The 22741-nt window shown below is 42.5% G+C and overlaps 1 protein-coding gene and 1 long non-coding RNA gene across 2 annotated transcripts in view; one reads left to right on the top strand and one right to left on the bottom strand.

Moving 5' to 3' along the window:
* Positions 1–18575, top strand: part of LOC310847661 — a 42832-nt gene extending 24257 nt beyond the window's left edge. The window contains exons 3-4 of the long non-coding RNA XR_014565950.1: positions 15226–15390; positions 15534–18575. This is a non-coding gene — a long non-coding RNA (uncharacterized lncRNA). The remainder of the gene's footprint in view (positions 1–15225; positions 15391–15533) is intronic.
* The window catches only part of DSTYK (dual serine/threonine and tyrosine protein kinase), a 38014-nt gene extending 18364 nt beyond the window's left edge, over positions 1–19650 (bottom strand). The window contains exons 1-2 of the mRNA XM_083745473.1: positions 19083–19650; positions 7209–7597 (exon numbers count right to left, since the gene is read on the bottom strand). Of these exons, the coding sequence (XP_083601599.1) occupies positions 7209–7597; positions 19083–19374 (681 nt within the window). The 5' untranslated portion in view covers positions 19375–19650. The remainder of the gene's footprint in view (positions 1–7208; positions 7598–19082) is intronic.
* Between the last annotated feature and the right edge of the window lie 3091 nt (positions 19651–22741).

Raw genomic sequence — 22741 nt, 5'->3', positions numbered from 1 at the left:
TCTTCCAAGAGAACCCAAGGTATGCATGGATGTCCAGAGACCAATCTAATACAGTGGTACCTCGGGTTGCAGACGCTTCAGGTTACAGACACTTCAGGTTACAGACTCCGCTAACCCAGAATAGTACCTCGGGTGAAGAACCTTGCTTCAGGATGAGAACAGAAATCGTGCTCCAGCGGCACGGCGGCAGCAGGAGGCCCCATTAGCTAAAGTGGTGCTTCAGGTTAAGAACAATTTCAGGTTAAGAACGGACCTCCAGAACAAATTTAGTACTTAACCTGATGTACCACTGTACTCAGCTGGTTTCACTCTGCTGAGTGCTGAAATGAGGCAAAAGGGAGAGGAAGACAGGCCTATTCTGAAACAGTAGAAATGTATGCTGTGCGACTAACACATGGATAGGAGAAGGCACAAGGCTCAGCCCATAGCAAAACAAAAAGTGCCTGGGGTTGAGGCTTGGCTTTCGCATCTTGAAGCAGCACGCAGCAAAGGCCATTAGAAGAGAACATAGAAAGTGCAGTGTGCTTGCTCTCATTCCATTTTCTCTTGTAATTTATTTATTCTCCTTATTCCATGTAAGCTTTCTAAGCTTTCCTTTGAGTCAAAACTTTCTATTAATTGGGTCCTGCATTCTTATCGAGTAAGAAACAGATCTGGCCAGCTGAAGTACAAGGGGGTGTCCCAACTCACCATAGGAGCAATGATCCATTCCAGTTCTTTGCAGGTATCCTGAAAAGTTTCTGGAGAAGAACATAGAACATCAGGCTTCAGAGGAGCTTTTTTTTCTGTCCCAGGGTGGATGGGATCAGAAACTAAAAGCTTAGTGGATGGCAGGTCAAAACTAGCTTGGAGGAAAAGCAGGGCAATGAAGGGCTATCCAAGAGCATCACATTTTCCTACATAGAAGGACACATCAATGATTCCTTGGTTGAATTTATATGAATTACATAATGAAACCCCACAAATATTAATGTATTAGAAGCTAAATGTTGCATAATTATACTGGGTCTTAAGCAAGCCCACACAGAGCTTGTCTGAGGCCCAGGACAGGAGTTTTGTTAGACTAAAGCTATGAACTCAAACAAAAAAGCAGCCGGTCTGTGGCCGGTTTAGGCCTCTGAGGCCCTGGGCAAGTGAAGCTGGCTGCCCCCCACTCTGCACGGGCTTGGTCTTAAGTATGCCCTTAGCTTATTTTCTATTAATAAAATCAGGCGTAACAAAATTAGCAGGGAGCTAATGGTCAAAAATCAGTTAACTAGAAGTTAAGGAATCTCCCATCCAGAGATATCCCATTTTATATATTATTCTGCAATTTATTCCAAAGAAACGCAGGTCTTTGAAATTATACCTAATGGAAAAAGAATGCACTATATATTTTCAAAACATCAAAATAGCTTTTAGTGATATTTGCAAGTATAATAACCACAATTTCCTTTTCTCTATTTTCTTGCTGGAAAGGTGTTAGAATCTGTAAATGGACAGGAAAGTGAACAAAATGTGAAGGCTTGCTTGCTGGAGGGGGGATTGAAAAAGGCCTACCTAGAGTTGTCAAGACTTTTTAAAATAAGGTTGAACAAAGACAGATGAAACCAGCAACAAATTTGAAACTTTAAAAAGGCAACAGGAATATACAGATAGGGGCTTTAAATACATATTGCCTCTAATCTACAGATTATTTGCCTGCAACAGTCACACATAACAAATGGTCCTAGACAGGGATGCACACCTACATCTGAATCATTGACGTATTAAAAAAGAAACTGCTTTAAACTATGGGCTTATCCTGCTAGATCGGCATACATTCATCAAAAGGTTTTAAGGAGAAGAATTTCAAGACGGTTTATATATATGATAAATGATAAAAATGAAAAAGGAAGCACTTCAGAAAATACTTGAGTGGCTCTAAAAGAAGAGCAGACATTCACATATGGCAGGAATGGCTAATTAACAAAATGTTTTTTAAAAATGTGTTACAATAATGAGATACAGAATGCAGCATTTCCTATGAATGTAAAATATTCCCAATTGTGGATAACGTTTTGTGCTCCCAGACAGGATGTTGGTCTTGAACTTAATAGTTAGAACAGAAGTAGCTGCTGAAATGAGATATGTGCAACACTAGATGCAGACAGGGAGGTAACTTTCTTTTACACAGATAAGGGGAAAACCATTCTAAAACAACTGGGAGCAGCTCGCTGAATAAAAGGATAGAAGGAGAATGAAAATTCAGATACTGTACTATGAAACTGACATAAGTTCTGAAAAGCAGTTTAGTATTGCCACTTGGATACCAACTAGTTAATCTGAAGAGAATCAAAAGCTTAAGTTTATAACAGAGGTGCATATATCAATGGGAAAATAATTCTTAAATACAGAAATATGAGTGGGATGTGCAACAAAAAGCTGTTCCGTATCCTCAGCTCCTAACAGGATTCCAGAAAACCTGGAGTGGGGGGACAGAGAGACGAGAGAGAAATTAAAGAGGACACCTTTTGTCTCTCCCACCCTAATGAAACTTTTCCCTACTGTTCAAGTGCTTTATTGATTCCCCTCCAGAATCTACACCTCCAGGACACAAGTTGTTGTTAGGGGCTTGAGCAGGCCAATCCACCTCTCCCCAGTTTTCTTCTCACCTCCTACTCCAACTACGCACAATTACTCTCAGCACCTCCTGGTTCCTAGAGGCCACTGAACATACCTCAGTCCTTCAGCTATTTTAGTTTCACCCCTCAATTTATAAACTAGTATGTCTGCATACCAGGGGCATCAGAGCCATTCAGTAATCACTACTGTACAGTAATGTGGGCTGTCCCATTCCTCTACCAAACTGATAGGGACAGTGCTACTAAATATAGCATTAAAAAGAATGATGCCTCTACACATTTAGATTATATCAGTATGAGCATTAAATACAAAACTGTAACGTGGCAATATAAAAATTAGGACAAAAATGAAGTCAACAGACTAGTAGTCCAACAAAACTTGGGGTGTTTTAACTATGGATTAGTCCTGCAAAATCATCTCCTTTGAAAGTACTGGATTCTCTTGTAGAACCTTTTAAACCTTTTAATTTTTTTGCTAACTTTCTTATTTGCTACTCATACTGGGCTCCCCTCCCTAAATGGAACTTACTATACTATTGGTAAAGTTAGATGCCCCACATGCAGGAGTATTAACTGAAATGAAGGAAGGGCTGGAGCGACAGAGTTCCTACAAATGTGAGAGAATCCTGACACAATAAATCTTTTATAAGTTCTTTCACTGATAATGGATTTAAGAGTCCGATAATTAATTTTAAGGGATTGCTGTTGTGTTGTTTTATTTTCTTAATTCTAATATGTTTGGTACTGGTGGAATATAATAGTTGTTGCTCTTCAAACCAGGTTTGAAATTACAGAATTCGACAATAAATTCTATTAATTTTACAACATGCATTATTATCCTGAAGACCAAGACTGAAATTTAAGTTGTTCATTTCCTTTACCTAGCTAGATGCCTCCTGCACACTGCAAATCTCTCTATGAGTAAGGTCTAACACAGTTCTCAATAAATATGCATAGAATATATTGATATTTTCAGAGGAGATACAACATTGTTATGATTGGGTTCAACTTATGTTCAGGTTTAAGTTATTTTATCTTTTATTTAAAACTTAACTGTCACTCTCCACAACAGTTTTCAGTGTATTCTAAAGCCACACTAAATTTCAATAGACTTAATTCAGACTCAAAATGTTGGCTCATGGTGGTCAATAAAATGTGTAAAACTAATTGCACAAGTGGATAAAGGAACGTTAGTATTACTGTATTTATATTTATGTATTTATATTACTGCATTTATATATATATCTATTGATGAATAACTTTGTAGGTGCCAGCCCTGTTAAAAATAATATTTCCATCTTCCATCACACTTTCTATCAGATCACATCATATTTGATTAAAGAATACACTGTGAAAGATAGGCTATGTATGCCACACAACAAACAGAATCTTTTTTTTTTTTTAATATATTTTATTAAGGGTTTTCTTGTTTTACAGTGTAAGTGTAATGCCTCGTGTATTTTTTTTTCCCCGTGTAACATTTTTACAAATCCATTTCATTTGTTGAGGCATTAGGAGGAGAAGAAAAGAGAAAAAAGAAGAAGAAGAAGAAAGGAGGGTGGAAGGAGGGGAGATGGATGGGGGTGGGGTGGGGTAGCGGTGTTTCTATTATGCTTAATGTATGTAGTTTGGTGTCAGCGTGCTTGTGTTGTTCACTTGTGTTCCTTTGGTGGTGAGAGAGGTTGGGGTTGGCCTAGGATGTGATTGTTTGTTTGTGATTGGCTGTGGTGATCTTTGTTTTCGTGTGTGAGTGAGGTGGGTGGGTGTTTTGGATCAAGTTAGCCATATTGATTTGTATGCTGTTGGTGGATTATTGTCATTGTCCTGTTGGGCTGTGTATGTGATAAAGGGGAGCCATACCGGGGTGAAGGTGTCTTCTTCTGTTTGTCCCCGTGTCAGTTTCAGTTTGTTAGTTAATTTTTCTAGTAGGGCTGTTTCCCATACTATTTGGTACCATTGGTCCATGCTTACTCCTGACAGGTCTCTCCAGTGTCTGGTTATGGTGTTTCTGGCTGCTAAACATCTTCCAAGACAACAATGCCCATTTACTCCACAAAGAACTCATAACCCACAAACAGAATCTTTAACTATCAAACCCTCTTCTTATCAATACAAGAGATGCAAGAGAACCTGCCTGACAAACCGTCAGCCATCTTTTTGCATCTGATGAATGAGGCGTTTGTTTACAAAGGTCCATTTCTCAGTTCATTAAGATTTGGAGGCTTACATAAAGCTGCCACTTATATCGTAAAGTGGAGTCTGGGATAGTGCTCAAATCTCATTCCAACTGGTTAATTCTTGCTTCTTGATTAGTCTGGCCTGCCTGACATAATTACTGCAATTGTATGATGTGCAAATTTTTTTTGGAACCTGCAGTTAGTCCACCTGGTATGGATTTTAACTTCCTGTGTCACACAGAGGGGATGGCTGTGTATAATTCCATCTAGACTGCCTTTCCTTTCTAGAGCTCCCAACGAAGTGAATTAGCATTTAGATTACTGTGCAGATGTGTTTCTTATTGGCAGCCATTAAATACTACAGTAGAAATGGAACCCATTTCCTATAGCCTTTCTACTTATTCTTCCTGGTGCCATTATTCTACATAGTAAGACAATAGGATTTATTTCACAAAAAACTATCATTAGTTTTAAAGCAATTCATTTCACTAGAAACTCCTGAATTTAAACATTTATCCAAACTTTTAAACATGAACATGGCATCAGTGTTGCCCTCAAACTACAGCAGAAGAGGATTGGTGCTAAAGGACCAGAGCAATTTGTGGGAGGTATGAAGCCTAAGGTGGGAGACAACACAATATGTTAGAATGTACAACTTATTTACTGGCACACAATTTCCAACTCATAATTTCCATGCTTTTAAAGCAATCATGGATTTGCAAAAGCCCCAATGCTTTTTTCAATTGACTTTTTAAAAATGTGGACTATGTCCGCTTTTAAAATTTATACCATGCCTCTCCTTATGGTGGAAGTATTTCCTTGTTACCACTCATTGAAGCTTACAAATTACGAAATAGGAAGATCCCTCCCTGTGATTAGATATGCAGTTTTCACATATAAGATGTAAATGTTAACTTTCCCTGTTTAAAAATTCCATTTGTAAGAAGGAGTTTTTCCACAGTGACTCTCCTACACAGAACAGAGGAAACAGCCCTGATTGCCACTCCTTACAAATTAATCTGAGTGGCTGTTTTCATCTGATTTGTCCTAGATATATCTGGAGCCTAACAAAGAAATCTTTGTCACTGGTTTGAAAAGTTTATGAGAGATATTTGAGCTGCCCTGTGTTAGCTGACCTATTAAAAAAAAAAAGAGCAAGGCAGACATATTCAGTTGAAGTACACAAAACCAAATTCAACACTCGGAGCATACATTCACAAACATTCACAACAAAGTTATACTCAGGAACGGACAGGCTGGCAAACCCTCGAGGGGTAGTGGTATCGTGAACATGACTCACACGGGAGGCAAGAATCCCAAGTAAAAGGAACTCTTTCAAACATTACCTCCCCTACACTTGCCCTGAGCTACAGAATGCACTAGATAAGTATTTCGACTTTGAAGTCAAGGGATGGAGAGAGAAGAACATAGTATCCATTCTATTTAGTTTTAGAACAGGGGTTGGCAATGTTTATCTTGCTGGATCGGTCCCGCAAAGATCCCTTCGTGGGCTGGATCATGTGCACAGATGCGATTTCCAGGGCTGCGGAAGCGGGTCCCTGCGCTGCGCTGGTTTAGCGCAGTGCGCGAGCGGGCAACTCAATTCGGGGGCAGCTCGGGGGCCGTTCAAACAACCTCCACTGGCCGCTTCCGGCCCATGGACCTTAGGTTGCTGACCCCTGTTTTAGAAGGACTCCTTAATGCTAATTACAACAATTCAAGAAAAATTTTCGGTGAAGACAAGGGTAACTATTTAGGCATGTCTGCCCCTTCTTCAGGGTATCTGGCTGTGTATGGGTTGGCCCTATGCTACCAAGAATCCTCCCACAATCTCTGGAGCAGGTTTTGCATAATAGAGCCCCCCCCCCCTAGATGGAGGACAGAGGAGCATAAACCATCAGCACTTATTTCACAGGTACATATGACTGTCATTTCAGATTCAAAGCCAGGAGGAAGCTGGGTTCAGCACACGGCCCAAGGTGACACTGTAAGCACTGTGCTTTATTACCATGTCTGTCTACACCCTCAGATACTTTGCAGAAATTTAAGCAAGTTTATACAATCACAGGTCCGGCACCTGGGCTGTAGGAAAAGCAAATGAGTATGGGCAAAACCAGCAGTCAGGGGAAGAGTTAAAGCTTCACTGCTGCAAACTGCACCCTCCACCCCTCAATCATCCACAGCAGCAGTCAGACTTCAAACAAGAACCACTGGGTTGAGGCAGAACATGTGGTATCCGCCCTCAGAAGTCTTTAGGAATGCAGACAAACTCTGTTCTAGTTCTAGGACTCCTCTAGTTTTTATGTAGAATTTACTCAACTAAACGTAGGTGCAAAATATTCATTAAAATGCTTCATGCCAACGCTCCCTTTCTCATTAAGTTTATACAGGGCAGGGCAAGTACATACACACTGGATCTCGTCAGTACCTGTAATAAAGTGTGATTCAGTGTAACCTCCAGCTCTGCAATCTGGTGTGCAAGATCTTCATTATCGCAGTGGATTTCTAAGTCCTCTTCTGGTATCGTTTCCCATCTGCCTTGATGAGCTGCCAAGTTGTGAACCAATTCATACTGTCCTGGAAGAGCCAAACTAATCCGTGTTTGTCTTCCATGTGTGAAGCGAATTCGACGCCTCTTACAGTTCTCCTCACTGCTAACTTTGGAGGTCGGTAGCAGTCTCTCACCCAAAAGCATGTTGACTAACTGACATTTGGCATTGCAGTTCTGACCAAAGATTAAAAGGCATGGGTGACAGCTTACTGTCAGCTGGAGATACTCCTCTTCACGCCGGGGAAAGGCAATAGAGCTCAGCTGCCCTAAAAAAGGCAAAAAAGAAGTTATTAGCAATTATATTCTGAAGTGAGCTATGGAGCTTCAAAAGGATTCTATAGCTCTATGTCAGTACAGAATGAGACATTCCAAACTCTGACTTGAAAAATATTTTTGCACAGGAGTGGGCAGCTAAGACTGAGGGTATCACAAAGAGAACTGAATATGGAGCAATGGTCACTCATTCCAGGAACCAAGTTTACCTTCTTCCCGCATTCCCAGCCCAGATGACATTTTAGGCAGCAGGGACAGAAGCAGCAATGCAGTTTGTCACCAAGAATCAGAAGCCTTTAATTTGCAACATGGCAGGAAGCAGTTCAGCAAGTATCCATTCCACATACATCCCATATCAATGCAGTACTACGAAATGAAGTTATCAACCCAAGGTTTAAATGAAAAATGATGGCTATTGTGCAAGGTCAGGAATATATGGTCAATGGCCTGGTATGTCTAAACTTACTAAAGAAAGATGGAAAGATGAACGGAGGAACATATAATTTGGGGAAAATGATTTCCTTGATTATTAGAAATATAATGTTCAAGATAATGTATATTTGCACTTTTTCTTTCATATATTGCTGAATATGCAATATTACTGCATGGGGTGAGGATGTATTTTGTGTTCTTTGCATAAACACTAGGGTAAATTGTAGGTGGCTCTGTAGTCTAAAGCACTGAGCCTAGGGCTTGCCAATTGGAAGCTCGGCGGTTCGAATCCCCACGACAGGGTGACCTCCTGTTACTCGGTCCCAGCTCCTGCCAACCTAGCAGTTCGAAAGCACGGCAGGAAGGCTCCCTCAGCCAATAAAGCGAGATGAGCACCATAACACCAGAGTCATTCGCGACCGGACTTGACTGTCAGGGGTCCTTTATGTTTTTTTTACCCATAATAACCCAAGTGGTCTACCTTATAATAATCAGAAAACTGTAGAATAAGATATCACTGAAAACCTGCCTAGACCTTATCTCCATTTGTGACACACAAGTAGGTGTCTATGAATTCCAGTGTTTACTTGTCCAACACGAACAGCTCACCTTTGTATATCACTGTCTCACTGTACTATGTATACTCCTCAAAGATGCCAAAAAGAATTTTAAAAATCCAGTGGTCTCTTATTTCCATCTTAAAGGGTATTTATGACTGGAGCCTTACACCTTTAAGCACAGCTCCTTTTAGAAAGCTTGAAGTTCTCATATTTTACTGCTATTATTTGTGACCACTTAACTCAGGTGTGGGAAACCTTGGGCTTTCTGAATATTACTTAACTATAACTCTCATAATCCTCAGCCACTGGGCATGTTTGCTAGGGTTGATGGGAATAGTAGTTGAGCAGCACCTAGTGGCATCAAAGGTTCCCCATGCCTGATTTGACTAATAAATAGTGTCCAATGTGCTTTTTTCCTTCTTTCTCCCTCCTAATCCCTTTTTCTTAGCCCTTTAAGACTATGTTTAAGGGCAAGGTCAGTCTTACCATTAGAACTGATAAAGCTGCTCTGGAAGTATTTTTAGCTGAAGAACGGGATAAAAGTGTTTTCAATATTTAAATTTAAGGAGCAATCCTATGCTCCCTGGGAGTGGCTGAACTGCCATAGTAGCCTGCAGAACTCTATCTCTGGAGTTCCCTGATGCAGCAAAAGAATGCTCCACTGCAGTTGCTGAACTACCAACAGTCCATGGGTCTTTGGGATCCTAAGGCCCATTATTACCGTACTCCAGTATGCCCCCCAACAGGTCCCAAAACTATACCAGCCCTGGAGATAGCATGGTTAATTCCCTCTCATTTCAGTGACGACAGGTAAGTGGGCAGGTAGGTATGGGGAGAAAAGCTAGGAGGAAAAACAGGAAAAGCTGCCATCCCCATCTCCCGTCCTCGTTTCAAGTAGCCAGCAGGGCATAGAAATGGCAGTAACTCTGTCACAGGTTCAGTAAAGGTGTCCATATTAAAAGCAATTTTATGTTCAGTGCCTTTAAAAGGGCGTTTCACTCATGCTGCACTACATTCTTGACCTAAGCATAACATTTTCCAAAAGGTATTTGGTACAAAAATTATGAAGAACAGAAGAAGAGAACAGCTTGTGTGTTTTATTCCACCCAGCCAACATAGAGCGATTCTGTTCCAAGTCAACTGCCAAACTGCTTCACAGTAGTGTCTTGTATGCACGGCAAGAGAAGTACAGTAGAAAAAATTGTTTAGTGGCAGAAAGAGCCCTGCTGAAAATCATTTAAGACAACAGGGCCCCCAGTCACACCCTCAGCAAGGCAAGATCGTTTTCTGCAAAACCTGAAAAATCAACATTAAAAATGAAGATGAAGTAAGGTACATATAGCTTTAGACCCTGTGAATATTCAGCTGGTATGTGAACTTTTTCTTCTAGACAGGTCACAGCTTCATTTACCTTTTCCCCAGTCTAGGATGGGTACACTAGCCAATTGATCAGACAAATATTGCCAGTTGATTGCTTATTCACCTGTTGAAGGATACCGCAAGTGCTCGATCAAGTTCAGAATGCCACTGTGTAGGTAGAAGCTTACTTCTTTAAAAAATTGGATTATTATTTTTTTTACTATACCATTCGCTAACAGTGAGAGACATACAAAACGAGAAATTTGATGATGGAGGTGAAAAACCGGTTGAAGGTGACGCAAATGAAATGAACAATTGGCCTGCTGCCTACTTAACATTGACTTCTGGATGTACAAGTTATTTGGTTTATTTTTTATTTTTTCTCTCCCTCTCTCTCTTTTTAAAAGTGTATTAACTGTAGGCTGATCCTAAATTTCCAGGAATAAAGCCAAACTACTATTCAGTGACTTGTTTATATTTATAAAAAACCTTACCTGCAACAATTTTTAAGTAGTACTTCCACTCATTAATCATTATTGTAAAACAATTTGGTTTTGCACTCAACATGCATATCCAACCACTGACTACTGGAATATTTTTATAATAAAAATATAAAATTCTGGACCATTATTTGACCAATGTTTGTTCAAGTCAAATGCTCAGCTCAACCCTAGTCAGAATTCTATCTTCAGGGTCACAGAATAGGTTCAAGGATATTGGCTGAAAATGCCTGGGCAAACAGAAGCTGCATTGCAGCAAGAAACCTTCTATGCTGCAACATGTAATCCAGTCTGACTACACAGCAAGTATATTTTTGTTGACTGCATGTATAGTCCTGATGCTGCCAATGAATAAGTCTCTAGACAGATGGTTGACTGCCACTAATTAATATCCTTCATGAATATTTTAACTGCCTGTTAAGTATCCATTTCCAGAGGGGCAGCCATGTTAGTCTGTTGCCAGGGGCAGGGGGGAAGGGTCCGGTGGTGCTGCTGTGAGTGACATTATATATATGCTTTCTCACTCAAGAGCTCAAGATTATGTGTATTATCCTCCCTGCTCTCCCACTTTTATCTTTGCAATAGTATCCACCCTATTCCTATTCCTATAACTGTAATTTATTTTAAAACAGATTTTAATAGTAAATGCATGTGCAAAAACATCAGTTCTTGACAATACATTGTGGGGTGGGGGTGGGGGAGGCAATCCACATACAATGTTCTGGGCCCAGGAAATCCTGTGGGCGTCTCTGCTAAAGATCAACAGCACAGACAGAGAATAGTGATTAAAACTTATATTAATATTTTCATATCCATTGCTAATGTACGAACAGGCTGAATAACTCCAAAGTTACTCAACTGAAGAACTAGCCTCAATTCAGCAGTTAAGAAAATGACTTTTTGTTGTGCCCAGCTGTCAACAAACAAGAATTCTTACACTAAAAGGATTAGTTGAAGGAACCATTTTGCATCAGTTGAGAAAACATGTGATCAGCACTTCAAAAGTGCGCAAAGGGTCTGCTTTTCCCAAGAAGAAACTAGGTAACTGATCTCAAAATAAGTATATAAGCAGCACAGAGGAATAGTTTACATCACGTTACAACAAGTAGAGCACGTTCACATAAGATAGAGCACTTTGGAAATAAGATCTGATAAGGAAAAAGCCGCCACTGAAGGGGCCTGGTTAGAATATTTCTGAAGTTAAAATCTAATGTGGTGATAATGGATCCATGAAGTGGGACCATGGGTCCTGAATGTGAGCCAGCTCCACCTGGAAACTTGGAGAAGAGACTTGCACTCTCTGGGTGCAAGCCAGGCATCGGGTACCCTGCTACCTTGATGAAAACTATCTTGCCACATCAAAAGGCTGAATGTGTTGTGTGAGTCTGAGGGGGCTCTTTGCATGTCTGATCATATACAAATGCTTCCTGAGAAAAACAGCAATTGCTGTCAAAACCAAGAGGTCATTTAGGTAGAGGTCGATCGCTATGCCTTTCAGCCCCGTGGCCCCTGCTGAGGGGATTGCAGGAGAAACATCAGTGTGGCTGCAGTTTCTCATACAGTCATACCACCACTGAGCAAATGGGGATGGGGGAGAGTTGTCTCTGTATTTGGTGCTTCACCCCATTTTACAGTCAACTGAGTCTAAGGCACTACGCTGCTCTCCACTGTGTCATGCAGTGCCAATCAGGACTTGTGCATCACTTCTGCCCCAAGCACAAGGTGCACAACTGACCCTGCCTCACTAAGGCCACAGTGAGTCAGAGAAAATGCCAGCTAGCCACTGCTTCCTCTTGACCAGTGTTAGAAGCGCAGATATATAAGCTAGGTGCCAAATTGCTCCTTAAACCTATGTTTCAATCACCAAAACAGAATGTCAGTTGCCATTTGGGGAAAAGGTGGCTCCAAAGTCTTGCCTTTCAAATGATGGACTGACTGTGATTGATTTTCAGTTAAACATCTGGCTAATTCATATGAAAACTTTGAACTAGGTTAACAACTCTGAAAATTTAAAGAAAAGTCACTTTATCCAGAAACAGTCCACATATATATTGGCTTATTTCTACCTCTTTTTCTTAATGGTGACACAGACCACCCCTACCCCCAAAGGAGTGCAACATAGAGGTCTAAGATTAAACATGCTCTCTCAAGGAAGGCAGAGTCAAGACTGGTGTAAGGTTGCTTCCTCTTTCAGGATGGCCAACAATAGCAACTGCTTCTTGTTTTGAGACAAGGGTGGTGTGTTTTTACTCTACTGCTGAAAAAAACCAGAGTGCAAATTTTTTCATCGTTACAATTGCTTGTCAAATGTGATCATGTAAAGTGTCTCTAGTTCAACAGTGCAACTTCACAAGTCCCTTTAATGATTCACCAATATATCCATCAAGAATCAACTTGGCCAGTACTAAAACACTTGCACAAGTATAACCAAATATGCAGAGAATGGGGTGGTGCCTTAATGGTTCACACATCTAGCAATGGATTGTTAGATAACATGGATAGCAAGGTTCAAGTCCTGTCCCTCATTATGCAAAGACTATAGGAAAAAGCTGTTGAAATCAGAGGAAGGTTACACAAACTTGAGAAGAGATGTGGGAGGGGAACTCTACATGATAATTGAAAGGGGTAAAAGAAAATCACAACAAATCCCAGAGGAAAACATGTGGGTTCTCAATTACGTTTGCACATTACATGGGCAATGTTTCACAGTTCAGCTCCCAGGAATCATAATCTAGGGTTAAGGCTCAGTTCCTGAGAATAAGCTTATTCAGGGAAAAGAAAACCTTCACTAGTGTGATATTCAAACTTAAGCATTATTGAAATATGTTACTATTAGTATATTGCAACTTCACGTACTATTTCTACTCACAACACTTACATAAGTTTCCACTTGAATAAGAACTTTCGGCACAACCTTGTTTTCTTCACCATAGAATTCCACTGCACCAAGGGTGTGGATCATTAAACTTTGCCAAGATTAGAAGTCAAATAGGGGAAAATGGGGTGTATATAGAGCCAAAAGCTGTAGGCTAGCCCTGCAAGCGTTCAACGGGCCACTGCAGACAGCAGATATGGTGGTTATGGGATTTTGTTACTTTGTTGCCAACGCTGACCTTAAGAGAGGATGGCTTACAAACAGCCCTGACCTTTTGGGATAAGGTGGCTTACAAACAAAATGCATAAAGCCACAGAAAGGACTGCATTTTGGGGACAGGCTCTGTACCATTTGGGACTTTGTTAATCAAGACACAGCAGAGCATGTGCATGCTAATTCACAATCCAGGATATTGTCATAGTATACTCCCTATACCACTATCAGACTAGACACCACAGTCCTTGCACCACTAACTCCATCCATATGTCATATGAAAGAAAAGAATTCCAGCACACACTGAACATATATAGATATTCTACTAGCAGAGATGTTCAAGCATGAGAAGAATTCTATTTGATCATTGTTACCAGTTTTGAGTGGATTCTAATATACTGAACTGGTTTTGAGCTTCAAGAGCTCCCAATTACTATTATTGGTTTGGGGCTTAATTTTCTAATTTTGAATCCTTGCCCAGAGGTTTCCTTTGTCCCAAAGCATCTCTGTTTTAGAAACTTCACTTAATTTTATTACTTTACTCCTTTATAAACCCAGCATCTAGATTTTTGCATTGCATTGCCTGAATGTACCTTGATTTAATGTTAAATTTATAAGACAATAAAGCAAGTAATTGCTTTTTAGCTGATTATTTAGATTTAGCCAACTGATAAGATTTTACTCTATTTACATTTGTAGAACCTCACTGAAGGAGGCCTTAGTGCATTTTGAGAAAACGTAAGAAAACAAAATTTACAGTCTAACCAAAGATTATGTTTCGTTTAGAAATCAGTGCCATCTGAGTATGACATTTCCTTATAATAATACATTGAGACGAGTTATAAAAATAACTAAACATGAGATCTGTACTGTTTGTTTGTTATTAGTGTTTATTTTGTTGAAAACCTAGTGAAAGCTCCATAGACACCAGCCTGGATTGGTGAAGATCCAGCTAAGCCTTCTTGTACTTTCCTCCTAAAGCAAGAACCAACAGTTGTAATAACTGAAAGCAAATTATGTAAAAATATTTTTTATCTATGCATCCTACATGGCAGCAGTTTCTATAAGTATTCCAAATCAAGTCATTGTTCATCTGCTCCACCATTTACTCTGGGGCTATGTTTAAAGATTAATCACACTGATAATTAAACATTGCAAACCTGGTCCTTTTCATGTTATGAATCACCCAAATGCTGCGCCTGGTTTTCCAAATCAAATACCGTAAGAACAGCTCCCTGATAAGATTTACCGGTACCATGTAAATAATGTGTGAAACTATCATTTGCCTATCTTGTAACATGAACACATGACTTAGTTTCCAATCACGTGCATAATTTTTATGCAGAGTTATGTATATGCTTTCTCACCAGAGTCAAGCAAGAAGAAATGTATTCTATGAAGCCATCCTCTGTAACTTGGTTCAGACAATCCACTAAAGAAACAACCTTTGGGCTTATGTGTTCCCCCACTCCCCAAAAAATCCCACAGCAATTATCTTCCAAGGTCTCTGGTTACAACAGAATCAGATAAGTACTGTTTGTCCATATCCTATATAAATCACCATCTCAAAACACAACATGGCAAGGAGGGAGTGTCTTAAGCCCATGCCTTGTTCCTGTTTTGTTCAGAAAGCGCTGAAGTTTATGAGGCAGGAATTTTTCTTGTGCTTTATTTTTCCACAGAATATTGTCCGTTTCATGCATTCATTAGAACACTGAACGTATGCTAACTGCAATACTGGAGTTTTTGCCAGTTGGAGGCAGGCAAATGTTTTCTACATCTTTAAAAAGGCAGGTGGGAGGAAGAGGACCCATGCAACTACCAAGCGGTCATCAATACCAGGAAAGGTATTAGAACAAATAGTAATTAAACAGCCACTCTTTGAGTAGTACTTAGAAAAGCATACTGTGATTACTAAGAGCCAGCATAGGTTTCTGAAAAAGAAGTCATGCCACACAAATCTTATTTCTTTTTTCCCCTTTTTTTATAGAGTTACAAGCTTGGTGTATCAGAGGAATACTGTGGATGGAGCATATCTTGCTTTCATTAAGGCTTTTGACAAAGTCCCCCATGACAGTTGTGTGGAGAAGCTGGTAAACTGTGGGCTAGATGATGTTACTGTTAGGTGAATTTGTAGCTGATTGACTGACCAAACCCAAAGAGTGTTCACCAATGGTTTCTCATCATCCTGGAGAAAAGTGACAAGTGGGATGCCACAGGGTTCTGTCCTGGGTTCAGTGTTATTCAACAACTTTATAAATGACTTGGATGAAGGAACAGATAGGATGCTAAGCAAACATGCAGACGACAACAGACTAGGAGGGGTAGCTAATACCTCAGAAGATGGAATCAGGATTCTATATTACCTTGAAGTTCAGTAGGGACAATACTTAGGCAGGAAGAACTAGCTGCACAAAAATAAGATGGGGAACACCTGGTTTGCCAGTAGTACATGTGAAAAGGATCTAGGGGTCTTAGTAGACCACAAGCTTAACGTGAGTCAGCAGTGTGAGGCAGCAGCAGCAGCAGCAAAAAAAGGGGGGTGCTATTATAGACTGCATCAACAGAAGTATAGTGTCCAGATCAAGGGAACTAATAGTGTCACTCTTCTGTCTTTGTCAGACCAGTACTGTGTGCAGAGTACTGGTGTGCAGAGGACAGCAACCAAGGAGATAAAATGTCTGGAAACCAAGACTTATGAGTAACAGTTGAGGGAGTTGGATATGTTTAGCCTGGAGAAGAAAAGGCTGAGGGGTGATATACCAGCCATCTTCAGCTATCCAGAGGACTGTCATATGGAAGTTGGAGCAAACTTGTTTTCTGCTGCTCCAGAGAGTAATACCTGAACCAAATTCAATTCAATTTCAAGTTACCAGAAAGGAGATTCTGACTAAACATCTGAAAGAACCTCATGACAGCAAGAGCTGTTAGACAGTGGATCAGAGGAAGGTTTTTAAACAGATGCTGGATGGCCATCTGTCATGGATGCTTCAGTTGTGGTTTCTACATTGCATGGAGCTGGACTAGATGTGTGAACTTGCATATATCTGAGAGTTTGATTACAGTTGCTCCAAAAATAAAAAAGTGTTTCAATAACAGAAACAATTGCCATCATGTATCACAGTGCAGTTCTGATTCATGCTATTCTGCTGCATAATTGCCGGTGCCCAGAAACCATAGCATGGTAGAAATCCGGAAGTATAAAACAGCCCTAATGCTTCTTAACAACTGCAAAACCAGAAGGAACCAAGGCATAAGTAGACACCTACATTTCCATTACTATGTATCTTTGTATTATTTATCTTTGTAAATAAAACATTTCAGGTATTATATCAGTATCAGTCAAAACTTGCCAACTATAATATATCCAAAGACATACACAAAAGAAACAAGTTTTTTTTAAGGGTTGCCATACATCCGGACATATCCAGAATACTGTAGCTGCAACCAGTGTCTGGGCGGGAAAATCCAGACGTATGGCAGTCAACGTCAGTGTCGTCTTTGCTGATTTTCCTCAGAAAAAGCTCAAAAATGTCTAATTTCTTTGCAACCCTTTTTAATTGGCACATCAACAGCTGGTTTACTCACAAGTGTAAATAGGACTGCAACTTAAAGCTTCTGCCAACTCCTTCTGATCTAATATTTTAAAAAAGCACTTTGTATAAAACTTCCCAATGAAAGAGTGGGGAAATGTACCTAGAAAGATAAAGCTGTAGGGCAGAATCAGAAAGCGGAAAACATCTGATTGTTTTGACAAACACATTTAAAAACATCTCTATAAGAAGAATCACATTTCAACTAGGTGCAGATTTATTACAAGTTCAGGGCCAACAGCCTGTGTAGCAAGCCACTTGTTTCCTGAAGAGGCAGGTCATGCATTTCAATCACACATCCATTCGGATCCTCATTCCAATTTTTGTCTTATTTTATTCATTCTCACAACCAGTTTTGATTCCGTTACTCATTTACAAACCTCTAGTGTCCATCCAGATCATTCTGTCCAATCACATCTATGCCATTTCTAGTTCACTGCTACTTCATTCAGCATATTTCAATGCAGTCCAACCTCAGAACATTTGTTTCCTTCTATCTCAAGGAGCATTTCTTCTCATTCACCAACAGAGACCAGAATCACAGTATTTCAGAGTACCGTGAAGAAGTTGGGGCAACAAGCTACACCAGCATGCATACTGAGAAATTAAAATACTAATAATAAACATCAAGCTATTGCTTAGACGTACAGGAGGCTGCTGACCACAATAACTCATGCTCCAATAAACCTGCCTCAGAAGCAACTTCTCTCTGCTATCCATCCTGGGGTTTGTTTGGTGGGGGGGGGGGGACTATATTAGTTTATAGCTTACCATACATAAAATTCTTACATTTTAGTAGAGTATAGGCAGAGCCTAACACAAGAGAGCACTTAAAGCAGTCACTGATGGTAATCTTCAATCCAAAAGGCATATATGGGGGTGGCAACAGTGCCATACCAAATTCTTATTCAAAACCAGGATGCCAAACACTTAAAGGGCAGCCAATGTCATTTGTTTGTGCAAAGCAGAATTCTTCTTGGGTTCTGGGCAGCTTCAAACAGTAGCCACCTGTCAACCACTAGTTCCTTCAACCTTCAAGGATTCCTATAATTACTCCTGAATAATCACCTTTTTTTCTCGGCTACCTCCCTCTTCATCTTGGCTACCTAAAGGCCTCTCAATTGCCTTTTACCACTCCCTCTGGAAAAGCCAGGATCCCCTCCACATACCTTGCAGTCACCCACAGACATGGATGCCAGATACAGAACCATGAGCATAGCATGTGGTCACAGATTATAGGACTTGCAGTCCAGCAACATCTGGGCAGCCATAGTTCTCCAGCTCTGCCCCAGCAGGCCTCTCCCTGCTGTCAATCTTCTGTTAATCCACACCATACATTTTAAGCAGTCTTATACCACTTTAACTGCCCCCCCCCCCATTAAGTGATCCTGAGAACAGTGGTTTGTTAAGGGTTCTTTGAGGAAATGGTAGTTCTGTGAGGGGTAAATTACAATTTCCAGTATTCTTTTTTTGGGGGTAGGAGCTGAGCCATGATAGCTAAAGTGGTATAAATGTGCTTTAACTGTATGGAGCGGATGTGGCCTTACCTGGGGGGATAGGGAGAGCAACAACAGTACAGTCTTAACCATGTGTACTCCAAAGCAAGTCCTACGGAATTTAACGGAGCTTTCTCCCAACCCTGCAGCTCTAGCACCTTGGCGAACTCAGCCAGAGTTACTTGGGAGTGCAAGATGCACAAGACCAGACTGCAAGGGCTGCCCAAGAGGGGGGAATTCCACCCACTGAGTGCCATCCCCACACCGCTTCAGTGATGGAAGAAGCCACACCGGTTGGAGTTTCCCTTGATGCATTTTCTTTAAAGGTAGAGGAATATCCCTGCGATTTGGGCAGAGACCCAACATAAAATGCGGAAGCTCCTCCTCCCTCCGTACCGACCCGCCCGGTTCCCCGATACGCCCCCCCTACTCCTCTCCCGAGCTCCTTACCGGCCTGCAGCGAGGGACCCTCACCAACAGGGGCACAGACATCGGGGGAGGGCTGCTCCTGCTGAGGCCGCAGCTCCTCCCCGGCCGGCCCAGGGGTAGCGGCGGCGGCAGCAGAGGCAGCGCCGGGGCCCTGGGAGTACTTGATGTCGCGGAAGAACTTCTTCGTCTCGCGCAGGTTGTGCTGCAGCCGCGCCAGGTGCCGGTTGTAATGGCCGAAGGCGCGGCACAGCTCGCGGCTCAGCCCTCCGCCGCCGGAGCCCCGGGTCGAGGGGCCTCCCGTTCCCCCCGACATCTCGCCCGCGGCGGCGTCCGCCTCAGAGCTCTCCCCCCACCACGGCGGCGACTCGGGGGATGCCAGGCTGTTCTGGCGCCGCCTGGGCCACGGGCTCGGCCTCCTCCTCTGCCAGCAGCGTCGCACCGAGCCGCACTGCGCACGGAACGGAACCTTTATCCGGGCGCTCTGGCGGGGAGGTGGCGGCGGCGGCCGGGGGCGGACCCCATTCCGCGCGCTGGCTCGCCTTGCACTGTGGGGGATGTAGTCGCAGCTTCCCTCTTGTTGCAGAGTAGCGGAACTGCACCCTCTTGGATGGCGGGGAGAGGGCGGGTGAGGGCCTTTCCGAAAGGCACTCTGGGATTTGTAGTCTTCCGGGAGACTCCCTGCTTCAGTTTGCAGGTCAAAGGACCAGTGCCGGATTTACGTATAAACTAAACAAGCTACAAGTATAGCTTAGGGCCCCACTCTCCAGGTGCGGGGAGAATAAAAGGGGGGGGGGGGAATCTGGATGTACATTTCCGAAATATAAGATAAATAACAAATAAAATAAAACCTGCATACAGCAACAGTGTCAAATGGCTTTAGATACCTATTAGGTCCATAAATTACTATATATTCAACACAAAAAGGGACAATTTGTTGACAAAGGACAGCTGGACATATAAAGGGCCCCATTACCTTCAGTAGCTTAGGGCCCCATCAAACCTAAATCCACCCCGGACGGTGGGCTTGCAGGGTTGGCAAGGCCTCCAATTAAATGCAAATGGCATATATGGGGGGGGCACTGAATAGGAATGTTGAAAAAGTAACGTTTGAAGCCACAAGATACTGCTTTAGGGTGGTTTTAGAAACACTTCGCTTGTCACAGTAAATGCTAAAAAAACAAACAAACCTACAATCTAAGACCAGGGGTCAGCAAACCTTTTCAGCAGGGGACCGGTCCACTGTCTCTCAGACCTTTGGGGGGGGCGGACTATATTTTGGGGGGAAAGAATGAACAAATTCCTATGCCCCACAAATAACCCAGAGATGTATTTTAAATAAAAGGACACATTCCACTCATGTAAAAGCACACAGATTCCAGGACCATCTGCAGGCAGGATTTAGAAGGCAATTGGGCCAGATCCTGCCCCTGGGCCTTAGTTTGCCAACCCATGATCAAAGGAATTTGCCTCCATGAGGAGAACAAACCTTTCCATGTAAAGTAAAGCTAACCATAATTGCTTGAAAGTATATCCTACTGAATTCAAAGGAGTTTACGCCCAGGTATGCGATATTAGGATTGCAGCAGTAACCTCCTTCCCTTTAGAGTTGCTCCTAGAAAGAGAAACAAGACATCTTGTGACATCTTGAAGAATAACATATTTGTTGTGACATGAGCTTTTGTGGGCTCTTTCATCTTTTGCTGCAACAGACCTAATACAACTTGTCTTCTGAAGTTGTCATTGTAAGGATGAGCCCGTTTATATTGAGACCCTACCTGCCCATGGATGGGGCGCGGGTGGCGCTGTGGGTTAAACCACAGCCTAGGACTTGCCAATGAGAAGGTCGGCGGTTCGAATCCCCGTGACGGGGTGAGCTCCTATTGCTCAGTCCCAGCTCCTGCCCACCTAGCAGTTCGAAAGCACGTCAAAGTGCAAGTAGATAAATAGGTACTGCTCCGGCAGGAAGGTAAACAGTGTATCCGTGCACTGCTCTGGTTCGCCAGAAGTGGCTTCGTCATGCTGGCCACATGAACCGGAAGCTGTACACCAGCTCCCTCGGCCAATAAAGCGAGATGAGCGCTGCAACCCCAGAGTTGGTCATGACTGGACCTAATGGTCAGGGGTCCCTTTACCTTTACCTTACCTGCCCATGGACTCTCTTGCCCGAGTGGTGCATGCTCTGGTTATCTCCCGCTTGGACTACTGCAATGCGCTCTCTGTCACCTTTGAAGGTGACTCGGAAACTACAACTAATCCAGAATGTGGCAGCTAGGCTGGTGACCGGCCGCCAAAACCATATAATACCAGTCCTGAAAGACCTACATTGGCTCCCAGTACATTTCTAAACACAATTCAAAGTGTTGGTGCTGACCTTTAAAACCCTAAACAGCCCATACCTGAAGGAGCATTGTTCAGCCCAGACACTGAGATCCAGCACCGAGGGTCTTCTGGCGATTCCCACACTGAGAATTGAAGCTACAGTGAACCAGGCAGAGGGCCTTCTTGGTAATGGCACCCACCCTGTGGAGTGCCCTCCCATCAGATGTCAAGGAGATGAGTAACTATATAACCTTTAGGAGACATCTGAAGACAGCTCTGTATAGGCAAGCTTTTTAAGGTTTAATGTTTTGCTATGTTGTTACACACCACCCCAATATCCAAGTGGTAAGAGACTCCAGGGTTTCTTCCAACACTTGGGGCTCATTCACACTTACCTTTGGCCCCATATTTCTAGGCACAGGTCCACATTTTCCCAATGTCTGAGCACTTCCCACCCCCACCCCCACTGTACCCAGGAAAACCAGCTCTTTAACACTAAATTGAAACAAAGTGCAATTCGGGTTTTCCATGGATAGCTGTTTGTTCTGATTCAGCAGTAAAGAGTGGGTTTTTGTGGGGAGGAAAGTCAGGGCAAAAAACAAACACAACAGTCAGACAGGGAGCTTTAAAGTACAGACCTGAGCCTAGAAAAGTAGAGCAAAGATAAGTGTGGACTGATTTCCTTGGAATGAAGGACAGCAGAGACTGGTGGTTTTATTTACACATATATGCAACTTGACCATGCGATGAAAGGGCTCACAACCTTAACAACATAAAAGATATTTTGAAGTTTTGAATCCAGCACAGCCAAAATACATCTGTCTGCATCTCCTGGCATTCAGCCTTTGAGCTCTTGCTCTTTTGCACACACCTACGTAGGGGACGCAGGTGGCGCTGTGGGTTAAAGCCTCAGCGCCTAGGACTTGCCGATTGAAAGGTCAGCGGTTCGAATCCCTGCGGCGGGGTGCGCTCCCGCTGCTCGGTCCCAGCGCCTGCCAACCTAGCAGTTCGAAAGCACCTCCGGGTGCAAGTAGATAAATAGGGACCGCTTACTGGCGGGAAGGTAAACGGCGTTTCCGTGTGCGGCTCTGGCTCGCCAGAGCAGTGATGTCACACTGGCCACGTGACCCAGAAGTGTCTCCGGACAGCGCTGGCCCCTGGCCTCTTAAGTGAGATGGGCGCACAACCCCAGAGTCTGTCAAGACTGGCCCGTACGGGCAGGGGTACCTTTACCTTTACCTTACGTAGCAGCTAGGTGAGGGGTTGGGGAAGGCCTACACATCTGTTCTGTGGCACAGAGCAACTTCTTTGGTTAGGTTAATTGGGGTACTTAACTGGCCAGCCAACGCCATTACCTTGAC

This window comes from Podarcis gaigeae (genome assembly GCF_964106915.1).
Source record: "Podarcis gaigeae genome assembly, chromosome: 6".
NCBI lineage: Eukaryota > Metazoa > Chordata > Lepidosauria > Squamata > Lacertidae > Podarcis > Podarcis gaigeae.
Note: the sequence above shows the minus strand (reverse complement) of the source record. Positions and strands in the feature narration are given on the sequence as shown.